The 13,167-nt window shown below is 39.3% G+C and overlaps 3 protein-coding genes across 7 annotated transcripts; 2 read left to right on the forward strand and 1 right to left on the reverse strand.

Moving 5' to 3' along the window:
- The first annotated feature begins 314 nt into the window (after positions 1-314).
- rdhB (retinol dehydrogenase B) lies at positions 315-6,925 on the forward strand. Its single transcript, XM_018007243.2, has 5 exons — positions 315-673; positions 732-897; positions 953-1,079; positions 6,375-6,510; positions 6,624-6,925. Exons 1-5 carry the CDS (start codon positions 536-538, stop codon positions 6,798-6,800), a joined length of 744 nt encoding a protein of 247 aa, XP_017862732.1. The 5' UTR covers positions 315-535; the 3' UTR covers positions 6,801-6,925.
- A 315-nt stretch (positions 6,926-7,240) lies between these two features.
- On the forward strand, positions 7,241-11,209 carry Sar1 (Secretion-associated Ras-related 1). 5 transcript variants are annotated; one of them, XM_018007254.2, is made up of 6 exons: positions 7,241-7,402; positions 8,207-8,324; positions 8,670-8,789; positions 8,869-8,934; positions 10,258-10,493; positions 10,564-11,209. In XM_018007254.2, exons 2-6 carry the CDS (start codon positions 8,282-8,284, stop codon positions 10,678-10,680), a joined length of 582 nt encoding a protein of 193 aa, XP_017862743.1. In that variant the 5' UTR covers positions 7,241-7,402; positions 8,207-8,281; the 3' UTR covers positions 10,681-11,209. The 5 variants fall into 5 exon arrangements, with proteins under 5 accessions (XP_017862743.1, XP_089321449.1, XP_089321471.1 ...); XM_089465323.1 differs by lacking the exon at positions 7,241-7,402 and adding an exon at positions 7,429-7,571; XM_089465345.1 differs by lacking the exon at positions 7,241-7,402 and adding an exon at positions 7,536-7,661.
- A 246-nt stretch (positions 11,210-11,455) lies between these two features.
- Positions 11,456-13,108, reverse strand: JMJD6 (Bifunctional arginine demethylase and lysyl-hydroxylase PSR). Its single transcript, XM_018000941.2, has one exon. The coding sequence runs from the start codon at positions 13,002-13,004 to the stop codon at positions 11,796-11,798; it is 1,209 nt and encodes a 402-aa protein (XP_017856430.1). The 5' UTR covers positions 13,005-13,108; the 3' UTR covers positions 11,456-11,795.
- Positions 13,109-13,167: the final 59 nt, after the last annotated feature.

The raw sequence follows: 13,167 nt of genomic DNA on the forward strand, positions 1-13,167 counted from the left end.
GGTCGACTGCTTGATACTAAAGCGGCTTATGAAAAGAGAGAAAATTCAAGATATATTCGCTATGCAGACTTTGATTATTTTAACATAGAATTAACATTTGTATATTGTATGTTAGCATAATTATCAATATTACAAATTTATTAAATATATATGAAAATAGAACCTTTATCAATGTAATACTCATATTGTACCAAACTCTATTTAGAGGGTATCCAGCTGGATTAATTGAGAGTGCAATCCGCTGAAGAGCGGGGTTACGAGAGCCCCAAAGTCCATAACAATATGACAATAGTAAATTGCAAATAATTAAATGCGAGAACTGCAAGTTCGCCAAGTCAATCGAAGCGGACGCAGACGCTGAACTGTGCAATTGGCAAAGCCAGCGGCCGATTGAGGCAGCTGCTGCGATTGCTTGGGGGACGATAGCGCTCAGCCTCCGCACATCAGTTGCTCGAGGTGCACGCAGCTGTTTGGGTTATCTCTGACGGGCTCTGTCTCCCTCTCTCTTTCTTTGTCTATCTGTCTAGCAAGCGGCATGGAGAACTTCTACTGGCGCAATAAGGTGGCTGTCATCACGGGCGCTTCGGTGGGCATTGGCGCCAGCACAGCGCTGACTCTGGCCAATGCGGGCATGGTCGTGGTGGGTCTGGCCAGGCGCGTTGAACTCATCGAGGTGAGTGCTCACTTAAATTTCCTATAATGCCATTATTAAAGCTAACCCGTTGTGGTAGGCGCTGAACGAACAAGTAACGGGTGAGGGCAAGATCTTTGCTCGTCAATGCGACCTCAGTGATGATGAGCAACTAATCAGTGCCTTCAACTGGATACGCGAGCGTTTCTTTTGCATTCATGTGCTCATCTGCAATGCGGGCATACTCAAGGCCAGCTTTCTGAGCGGTAAGTGCAGCGAGTGTGCGAGGTGAATTAAATATGAATCCATTCCTATATATAGAGTCGCCCACCAAGGACATAAAAGAATTGTTCGATTTGAATGTTGTGGCCACAGCGAGCTGCTTGCGAGAGACTCTAAAGCATATGGCCGCTGTCAAAGTGCGCAGTCATATTATCGTGATAAATAGGTGAGTTACAAAAAATAAAGAATTTTTCGAATCATAAAATGATGAAGCTATAAGAAATTGCACTTATTAGTTCTGTTAAACTCGATTTATAGCGATTGACAGTGCGAGATAACATGCGATAGTGTCGTTTAACTATCAGCACTAACCAGAGAACACATAGACTAGACAACTAGTGGAAAGCTTTTTGCACGCTTTTTTTGAGGCTTTAGCACCCCAGACAGCTTTGGACTCGCTCGGCTCCTTACTTTTAGGTTCGAGCTACGAAAAAATACGAACGCACAATCATTTCGCTTCATGCGCTCGACCGAGATGGTCAACTTTTGAACAAAAGATCCCTCTATGCTCAATGTTTCCCTTGCTCTCTCTCTCTCTCGATGCTCTCTGCTCTCTCGAATGTGTATATGTATGTATACATGTGAGGCTCACATTGTGAGCACAAGCAGCAGCTCACGAAAATTGAAATTTCTTCGCAGCAAGAACCAGTGTTGCCGAAACTTTTTCAGCAAAAGTAGCAAAACCGAAGGCTGAAAGTAGCTAAAAGTAGCCAACTTTCTTCTAAAATAGCTGAAAAAGTAGCAAAAAAGAAAACAATGCTGTTTTTTTCACAAAAAGTCAACTTTATTAATTTAATTTAGATAATATCTCATCTATTACTACCAACTCGTCATTTTCACCATTGTCGGTTTTATAATTTGCCTTTTTAAGGTCGTTGTGTGGAACGCTATACTCATAGCATAAATAACAAAATAAATTTTTCATTCTCGATAAAAAAGTTATCGGATGAGTTAAAAAATGATAAACTTGTACTGCGTATGGTACACACGAGTGTGCATGCCAAATTTCAGCTCTCTAGCCCTTATAACTTCTGAGATCAACGCTCTCATACGGACGGACGGATGGACGAGCGGACAGACGGACAGGGCTATATCGACTCAGCTCGTCGTGCTGATCAAGAATATATATACTTTATGGGGTCTGCGATGATTCCTTCTGCCCGTTACATACTTTTTCACAAAACCATTATACCCTGATTTCCCATTGAAAATGGGTTCAGGGTATAAAAACTGATAAGAAATGAATTTTCCATAACATTTTAGAAAGCTTACCTATTCTTCAGTTGTAGTATTAATTCTACACAAAACTTAATACATTTAAATCATTTACATTTAAAAAGTATCAAAGCAAATTTTGCTATAAGTTCGCTTACATTTTAGCTAAATGTAATATTTGAAAATAGCCAGATTTGTAGCTAATAGCTGTTTGAAAATTTGTGTAGCAATCGGCCTTAAAAAGTAGCCAGATCTAGCTACAAAATAGCTGATTCGGCAACACTGCCAAGAACCCATGTCTTCCCTTCTGAGTGAAGAGTATACCGAACTTTTCAAACCGTTTGCCATGCGTTTTCGTTATTATTTGTGGGAAGAGTATGAAAGCGTTGGTGCGCATGATGAAAATGTTTTCGCGACGAGCATGCACACATACACTGTCCCTTGCTACATGTACTATGAGCATTCTTTGTATGCCTGTGTGCAAAGCCCTTGCTGGCTATAGCAATTTGAAATCCTAGCCAGTGTTGCCGAATCAGCTATTTTGTAGCTAGATCTGGCTACTTTTTAAGGCCGATTGCTACAAAAATTTTCAAACAGCTATTAGCTACAAAACTGGCTATTTTCAAATATTAAATTTAGCTGAAATGCAAGCGAACTTATAACAAAATTCGCTTCGATACTTTTTAAATGTAAATGATTTGAATGTACTGAGCTTTGTGTAGAATTAATACAACTGAAGAATAGGTAAGCTTTCTAATATGCTATGCAAAATTAATTTTTTATCAGTTTTTATACCCTGACCCATTGACGCCATCATTTTGTAAAAAACGCATTTCAAGTACTAGAGACTTGTGCTTTGGAATGTACACACATTTTAGCCATATGATCACGTTTTGAAAGTTTCATTGAGATTGTGTGTCCACAAAACATATGGATTACGCCGATATGGCAAATGTTGCTATGAGTATAGCGTTCCACCCAACTACCTTGAAAAGGCAAATTATAAAAGCGACAATGGTGAAAATGACGAGCTGGTGGTCATAGATGAGATATTATCAGAATTAAATTAATAAAGTTGACTTTTTTTGAAAAAACAGCACTGTTATCTTTTTTGCTACTTTTTCAGCTATTTTAGAAGAAAGTTGGCTACTTCTAGCTACTTTCAGCCTTCGGTTTTGCTACTTTTGCTGAAAAAGTTTCGGCAACACTGATCCTAGCATTTGCATTTGGTCGATCTTTTGAAGTGCTCACACTTACATAAATATGTTTGATTGTGTGTACGCAGGGGCCGCGATGCTCACAAATGATGGGGTAATCATTGTAGAAGCAGTTCAGTGCCTTTATATGTATGTGCGTGAGTGTATGTTTATATGTGTATGCATGCGACATGAGCATTGACGTGTGCCTACGACAACTTTGAATTGTGTGAACGATTTTGGGTTTTAATTGAAGAGGCGCGCTTACATTTAAGTAGATGATTTTATTTCAATGGTCGTGGGTTTGCCTATCAGAATGATTTTTGCTAAAAATGTAGTACCTGATCAATTCCTGTGGCCAAATTGGAATGCGATTTTCGATCCCTTGTACCTGCACATATACAGGTGAAATTTACCTTTTTAATAAGAAGCATATGTATGTACATACATACATATACTGGCTAAATGGACCAATTGTAAAGAGTGCATCTGTTAGATGTCATAAAAATCATGCAATTAAAAAATACCTGTGAAAGTAATAGGAAGTGCACTTGTTACTTTAGTTAATCATTAATCATTAATCATTAATTTTCGTAGCTCGAACCTAAAAGTAAGGAGCCGAGCGAATCCAAAGCTGTCTGGGGTGCTAAAGCCTCAAAAAAAGCGTGCAAAAAGCTTTCCACTAGTTGTCTAGTCTATGTGTTCTCTGGTTAGTGCTATCAGTCTTAAACAATTCAAATTTTCATATTTTCGATATACATACATCGTATCTGCTTTCGGAACAAGTTCATTTAATTAGCCTAGCTTCAATAACAGCCCAGCTTCAATAACAGTGCTGTAGAGTGTCCAAGCTAAATTATAATTATTTGTATTGAATTGGCTGGCTACTTCAACTGGATTGTTAGCCTAGCTTAATAATTAAATAGGGCATACGTTGGGCTGCTAGCTCACAAAACCAATACACTCGACTACAAATGACAACAAATTTGCTTTCAAATCGCCTGATTGCACTACAACATTTGCACAATTATCGCTTAGCATAGTTTGAAGAGACGAGTGTGTTATCGTTCTGGAAATGATGTTTGTCCAGCTAAAATAGCAAAATGGGTCCAATGGGCTTAAATTGGCGGTCATGCATCAGCACAATGCACTTACGATTACACAAACACACACACGCATATATTACTTGAATATGTATTAGCTTTATAGCAGTTGCTTGTAATGGGCAAACATCAAGCTAAAGTTGCCTTGAGTGCCAAAATTATGCTCGTATTTAGTGTACTGTGTAGGTGTATGTGTGTGTGATTGTATATACAGACGTAATGAAAGTGTAAATAGTGAGACTGCATTGCCGTCGCTGGCCAGTGTTGTGCAGCGCATGCATTTTTCATCAGCTTCGCTACGTCATTGTATAGAGGCGAGACGATAGCGCGTTATTTAAATTAAATTAAAAGCCATGGCATAAAAACAAACAAACATTTATTGATATTTAAATGTTGCAATCGCCGCAACGACTGTTCGCATCCGTTGTTGCAACTGCGGTTGTTGTTGTTGCTGTTGCTGTTGCTTTGTGGTTGTCCTGTGCATTAAAAGCTTTGCATTTGCAGCGCGATGGCGAAAGTGTTTGCGCAAATAGCAACAATAACAACAACAACTCAATTATTCAACATAATTAAGTATTTTGCATTAAGCAGCCTGCATGCAAATGCATTCATATGCTTGTACTGAGTATGTGTTTGTATTTGTTCATGTCTGCTGATTTTTATTTCATGAATTCCAATGGGCAGCGCTTTTAAAATCAAAATGTTGCGCATTAAGCCGCCTCGTTTGCTGCGCGCTTTGGCTTTAAATTAAAATTGAATTGATCTCATTTAAATGCAACGCCCACACACTTGCACACACACACACACATACACAAAAGCAATCATAAACGTTCTTAATTAAAGATAAATTGAATAAGTGCGCATACGCATCGTACGCCAGCCCAATGTAGAACTCAACAATTGCACAGGTAAAAACCAACTTTGAAAGCCAAATAGGTTAAGCTGTGTCGAATGACTGAATACAATAGAACAAAGTAAGCAGTAAGCAGCTCAAGTCAGTCAAAGGCTTAAGCAGCAGCTGTCTATGCGAATTTTCTTTGCAAATTCGTTCGTTTCTCAATTTTATTTTGAGCTTTACACTTGCTTGGCCATGAATTTGAAATATGTCTCCGGATGCTTCGCGCTTAATTTGCAGTTTTAATGAGCCAAGAAGAAAAGCAAATGCATATATTGAATGACAGCCGTAATCAAATACAATTGTGCAGACGCTCAGTGCTGCTCAACAAAAGAAACCTCACGAGCAGCAACGTTAATTAATGAGAAAGTTGATATAATGCAGCGGCAGGCAGTAGGCGTACTCAACATATATGTATATATATATATATATATATATATATATAAGGTAGTATAATAATTGAGCAGGCCGCAGATGCGCTGCTAATGAATGCCTATCGAGCCTGAGACCTGCTCCGAGTCGGTGTGCTTCAATATGCATTGCGCTTACTGTCAATGAAACAATATTAAGACTTAATTAATTAAAAGTGCGCGGACAAGAGCTGGCTGCTGCTGCTGCTGCTGGCCAAGAGTTGATGCTGAAAGTTGGTACCGTTATTTGCACTTAATGTTGCAGCCTCGCCTCTGTCTCAGACACTGTTAAATTAAAAGAAGTTTACGCAGTGTTTGCATAAAATGCACAACGACAGCTTTCGGTTGAGGTCGCCTCCACCCCGGAACTGTCCGCGTGCCTCATTCACACGCTGAAAGCAACGACAGCTGTTGACCATCATTTTACTCGTGAGTGATTCGACAGTTGCCAATCGCCTTTGTTGTTATTTCAAGTGCTTACATTGCGTAGCAACGTTGACTTTATTCATTTTCCCATTTCATGCCTATGCCGACTCTTATTCTCTCACTCTCTTACTCTTCCACTCCCGCACTGTTCATCGCTCTCTCTCCCTCTCTCTCTCTCTCTCTCTCTCTATCATTTGCTATGTTGATTGACGACAGCGTGCTGGGCCATCGCATACCGGAAGTGCCTGTGCCCTTATTCAGCGTTTATCCGGCCACGAAGCATGCAATTACAGCACTTTGCCAGACGGTGCGCCAGGAAATACATTTTCTCAAATTAAATATTAAATTAACGGTAAGTTAAATGCACTGCATACATTGCACCCAACCGATAAGCGGGATGGGCTTTGGTTTGCCCCGCATGTTGTATGCAAACAACTGTGACGCTGTCTTCTTTCGCCCGCACAGAGCATCTGCCCCGGCATGGTGGACACCGATTTTCTGAATGTTTACTCACAGGCTGTGGACGCATTGCCCAAACTCCAGCCAGTGGATGTGGCCAAGGCAGTTTTATATGCCCTCGACACGCCCGACGGTGTTCAGGTGGAGGATATTATCCTGCAGAAGATGCGAAATGTTGAATAAAATGAAAACATTAAAGCTATACTACGAAGCAATATTAACTAAATTACCCATATTTGTATTCATTACTATGAATACGATACTTCTCTTGGTATAATGAAACAATAAAGAACTGTCTTAATAGCTGAGCTTAAAGCAGTTGTTACTTGTTTACTTCGATTCGATTTGAAAATAACTTTTGAAAAAACAGGTTGGCGCGTTCATATTTTCAGTGCTGTGAATCGATAGAAATTATTTGCGTTGACTCCAACGAACGTTCATTGTTGAACTACAGCCAACTTAATACTATTGCATACATATCGATAGCACATCGATAAGTTTAATCTATCGATTTTTCATTTATAATTATTTTAAATGAAAAACTTAATATTAAAAAAGACAACATAACCTGGTTCGATTGTGGCTCTTTTCAAAGCTAGTTTTGCATAGCAGCAGTACAACAAAAAGCAATTTGTGACTCTCTGTTAATAACAGTCCGATAAGCTGTTAGCAACCAGCTACTGTACACACGTTACGAACTAGATGAACGGTTATCGCCTGTTCAGTTTAGTGAGTCGTTCGATTGAACTTATTCCGAACGATTCGATACAACGTGTGCAGAAAAAGTAATAAATAATAATAACTCGTAAATAATAAACGAAAAATGCATTTAAGTCATCCACATAGTGTTGAATATAGTTCAGCGATCAGTTCTAGTTAGTGCAGCAAACCAAGGCGGCAGCAACACGAGAGCATCATGCAGTCAAATGCCTAAAATAATAGCCAACTATAAATGTGTGTCCACGTAGTGCAAAATCAGATTGTCATGTCTGCTGTTTTTTAATACATATGAGCCCAATAAGTGGAATGGCGCGAGCGTCAAGGGTGCGGCAAATTGAAATGATTGTGGGGTGCACTGAGTATGCTTAGCTCCAAAGTGCGAGATTACGAAATTCAAATAGATTTTGGTGAAAATTACAAAGTTTTATGCGTATTAACCACGTACATATAATACAGCGTACACGCGCACACACACATGCACACAAAGCCGTACCCGCACACACACACACAAACATATACTTGTAAAGAAAGAAAGTGTTGCCCAGAAGAGAGCTTGACAAAGAACCGAAACAGGTTTTTAACCTAATTATAATCGGTCAGACATTACTTCCTGAACGCAATAACAACTGTCGCTGTATTAACCCAATGTATTTATGTCAAGGCTGCTTCGCATTTAATTCATTCATTTCAATAGCAGCATTTAGGTTACGAGCAAGCGATAGAAAATGGATTATTAATAACAAAAAAAAAGTGTCGCAACTGAACATTGAACTAGTCACGCATATTCATTCAATTCCTCTACTCTTTGTTGTTTGTATTTACATTGTATACTTATTTGTTTATAATATATACGTATCTGATTTTTTTAGTATCGCACCGCACTTCCCCCCAATTAACACACATTCAGCTCACTCCCGCAGGAAGAAACCACAGCACAAGCCAAGATGTTCATTTGGGACTGGTTCACGGGTGTTCTGGGATACTTAGGTAAGTGTCTGGGCCAAATGGAATTTGACATTGCTACATGAGCGATTTTCTTGACCGTTTGCCAACAAAACAGAAACAGCAAAAGCAACACCAACAGCAACAACAGTAACATTAACAGAAGCAGACAACAAAAGCAAATGAAATCGTTTAGCTGTGTGTGTGTATGTGAATTGGTGAAGCTGTTGATTCGGAATTTATGTCGATTTAGTGAAGTCGGAACTGAAGCGCAGTTCGACCTTTACATTAACATTGACCAAACGCAAACGCTCAAGGTCTTCATTAATATATGCATACATATATAAATATATATTTATTAATCATAAAATCAACATTTTCCATGCACAGGTCTATGGAAAAAGTCCGGCAAACTATTGTTCCTTGGCTTGGATAATGCTGGTAAGACCACATTATTGCATATGCTCAAAGATGATAAGCTGGCGCAGCATGTGCCAACACTGCATCCAAGTAAGTGTAAATCTCATCTACTCCAGATTGTTCTGTAGCTCATGTATCTTTCTTTCCCTTCTTCCCTTGATTTGGCTAGCATCCGAGGAGCTGTCCATAGGGAATATGCGTTTCACTACATTCGATTTGGGTGGCCATACTCAAGGTGAGTACAGAGCTTTGGATAAAGAGATAAAGCATTCCGAAGATATATTAAATATTCAATAATCGTAGTACTCTTATTAAAATCATAAATATTGCGCATGTTAAAACGTGCTCTTTGTCTAAAAATAGCACAAAGCGCATACACAAACACACATGCATACGTAGCACAAAGATGGCACAACAACAAAACAATCAGCGTAAAATATAGCGCAGGGGGTCACCCACACACATACACACACAAATCACGCAGAACACATACTTGCAAATAAAAAACACGTTGTAAGTGTTGCCATTTGTTGCGTTCACTCTTCTGAAACAATAACAACAACAACGTCATCGTCGCAGTGGCTAAGATATGTACATATGTATATAAAAATATGTCATCATTAATCTACACATCTATGCAAAACTATACACCAACAATTGCATAATAAATATGTAGGTGATTGCCAATATATAATACATATATTATTTTATATATTGTAAAGTTGTAAACACAATTCCCGTACTGTGCACACAATCATAAGATGTATTTGTAGTTTAGGTAACATATGGAGTGAAAAATACATTAAACTAATTTTTAAAAATAGCTAGTTAGAGCTACTAGGCTAATTTCATGAGTATTAGAAAAGTTGTGATGAATGTAGGATAATCTGAGTTGTGTTAACAACGTAAAAATAGTATAAAAGCATAATTTTGATTGATTGAAATATTACAATTTAAAAAGAATTTTAAGATTGAATTTTCATTGTCTAGAATTTTCATTTATATATTTGATAAGAATTTAAATTCTACATTAAAGTTTGTCAATAATGCAACCACTGTGTGTGGAATAACTGTTACAAAACACTATGTCAAGCACACGGGCAAGATAGCAAAAACAAATATAATATAACTGCAAATGATCAACAACGAATAAAAGCACTTGCATATATGTATCTATAACATACATACATACATATAAGACATGTTCAAGATTGTACGTATAAACGAATCCGTATAATCATGCTGGTAAGCGTTAGATGGCGGAAACTGTCTAGCGACTGGGCAAATATATTTATATTACATTTGTGTGTGTCTATATATGAACTTTTATTGATAAGCGAAGCAGGGCGAGTCGCAGCTCACGTATACTAATATGTATGTATGTGTGTGTACATTAAAAGCCTATAAAGCAAATTACTGCTGACAGTATTACGCGTGATTTTCAGCTAGAACATTGTTTGTTTTGTTGAAAGACGCTTGGTTTGATTGATATGCAGACTGTGACTGATGGCGGCCCTCCATGATTGATTACTAACTGCCAATGTTTGGTTGCTTGCAGCGCGTCGTGTATGGAAGGATTACTTTCCAGCCGTGGATGCCATCGTATTCTTGATAGATGCGTGGGATCGCGGTCGCTTCCAGGAGAGCAAAAACGAACTGGATTCGCTGCTCACAGATGAGGCGCTGTCCAACTGCCCGGTGCTCATATTGGGCAACAAAATTGATAAGCCTGGCGCGGCCAGCGAGGACGAGCTGAGAAATGTGTTTGGACTGTATCAGTTAACGACCGGCAAGGTATGCATCGACTTGAAATACATATATAATTATCGCAATTATTTATTTAAATATTTTTATGGCTTTTCAGGGCAAAGTTGCACGCTCCGAGTTGCCTGGTCGCCCGTTGGAATTATTCATGTGCTCTGTGCTGAAGCGACAGGGCTATGGCGAGGGTTTCCGTTGGTTAGCGCAGTATATTGATTAAGTCTTGATTAACATAAACAAACAATAACACACTGAATTCAACAACAACAACAACCACAACCAATCAAACAACAAAACACAAACAGAGAACTTGGCTAGCAAAACATCAATTAAATTCAGAATGGACAAAAACCAGAAACAGTAAGCAATTCGAAGCTGCAAGCGCAATATTCAATTTTTACACAATGATAAACAATAAATCGTAAATATAAAAGCAAAAAGGAACTAAATTAAATAAAAATAAAACACATAAGAAATAAAAGTAAAACAATATTTTTTAAAAATCACAAAGTGCAAAAACTTCTAAAAATTCAGTACACGCAGGACGCCAAAATAATAATAACAAAAACAAAGTTTAAAAATCAACAAACAATATAAAAATGGGAAAACTTGAGAGGAATGCGTGGGAAAAGCTTTTAAAAATAATTATGTATGAATAAAAAATTGTAGCGAATTAAAAGGTGATTTTTTTAAGGACCATGTGCTTGCTTATGTTCCATAAATAAATTTTATTATTTAAACATTTGAAATTGTCTGTCAGATTTTTGATTTCGTCTCTCCAAATGGTCTTCAACTTTATCAAGAACAATACAATTTGTTGATCTACATCTTTTGAGTTGCATGGAAGAAAACAAAAACAATTTATAAATAAATAATAATGAAAAACGCTAAAATAATAAAGGAAAGATGATAAACTTTTGTATAAAAGCAAATTGATTGCATTTTTAAAGAATTCTTTTTCTAGGTGAATAGACTAAAATAATTGGAACACGCAATTTCAGTTTTTACAAATATATTGAATTTATTTATGTCGCATTCAAGTCGTTGGCTAATTATCCTTGGCGGATTAACTGGCTTTCAATAAACATAAAATACACTATTGGAGCTAACATTAAGCAGCTAACAGCAACACGGTTTATTTATTACTTGTCTATGTAGAAAAATATTTCTAAAACATGAATTAAGGTTTGATTGGGTTCTGGATTAGCCCTGCTAGCTGTTCTGGCAGGATTGTTGACCACACGGACTTTGACAACGTGGCACACGGCGACAGAAAAACAGTTGACGATGGAACAGCCGCAGCAGGAGGCCGTTCCTTTTCGCTTTGTGCCGACATCAAGAGCGCGAGGGCACCGCCGCACTGACGCTATCTTCGGTACCGGCCATTCGCCGCTTCTTCTTTTTCTTGGCAGTGAGACTTTCCTGGCCGCTGTCCGTATTTGAATCGGCGTCCGTGTCTGAGGATGAGCTGCTGGACGAGGAGGATGAGCTGGAGTTGCTTGAACTATCGGAGGCGAAGCCTGTGCTCTCATTTATATTAATACTTTCGGCAATCTGGGCCAACTCCGGACGCTGATCGCGCAACACTCGGAGCCACTTCCTCGACAATTTGGGTCGACCTCGTACCGTCTTATGCCACACACACGGAAAATTCGTAAAGCTACAGAAATTCTGCGTTATTGCAATGGTGTCGTCCAGATTGAGCACAACGTGCCACCAGCCTCCAGGCACAAATACCGTTTCGCCAGCACACTGGAGCACCTCGATGGGTTTGTATTCCTGTGGCCACGAGGGCAGCTGAGTACGAGGATAAATGGTGCTAAACCATGTGATGGCCTCGTCTCGCTGCTTGCCTCCCATGGCACTAGTAACCTTGAGCAGATCCTTGGGCGTGTGCGTGGGAAACAAGCACCAGCGCTTGTGGCCACGTACTAGCGTATTCCATGCGCTGGTGCCCAGCGGGTCTATATGAATGCCGGTGCCGGAACGAGCCGGGCCCATGACAAACCATCGGTATGGCGGCCGCCGCTCCTCGCCGCAGTACTTGAAGAGATCATCACGAAAATATTTAGGCACCGTATAATCCTCGAGCAGCTTTCGTCGACGATGATGTTCGCCAAAGCTGCTATCGAATATGTACAGGGGGCTATCGTCCCGCGTCGCTTGCATATACTCGATGTAGTACTTCATTTTCATTTTAACGCTGTAGCCTTCATTATCCTCGCCGCACTTGAATTTCTGGTTGCGATATTTTTTCGCTAGGCGGGAGAGCGTCCATTTTTCCTGCGCCAGCCAACCGTCAGCGCAGCCAGTTATTATTACGGGCAGATAGGGGCGTTCGAACCTTTCAATGAATTCCTCACATGTTACCGTTTTATAGTCGATTCTTTCCAGGTTATCCACGAAGTCCCAAAATGGCTCGAACTTCTCAAAATACCGCATCGCCACCCAAGCGCTTTCGCCATCGAGCTCAGGGCGGGCTTTACGTTTTACATCGCGCGTACGCTTACGTGATCGCTTTGGCAGTTTAAATTCTTCACTCATGGTGGGAATATTAGAACAATTAACGAAATTGTGATCCGCAGATGGTGGATGACTTTCTGCACGTCGCGTTTACTGTGATGGGTTGTATTTGCAACTATCGATATGCATTTGAAATCGCGTTTCTGCGGGAAACAATAGCTAATTACAATTTCAGTTACTGATT

The sequence above is a fragment of the Drosophila arizonae genome, chromosome 2 (genome assembly GCF_054131065.1).
Source record: "Drosophila arizonae isolate 15081-1271.41 chromosome 2, UAZ_ARI_1.0, whole genome shotgun sequence".
Lineage (NCBI taxonomy): Eukaryota > Metazoa > Arthropoda > Insecta > Diptera > Drosophilidae > Drosophila > Drosophila arizonae.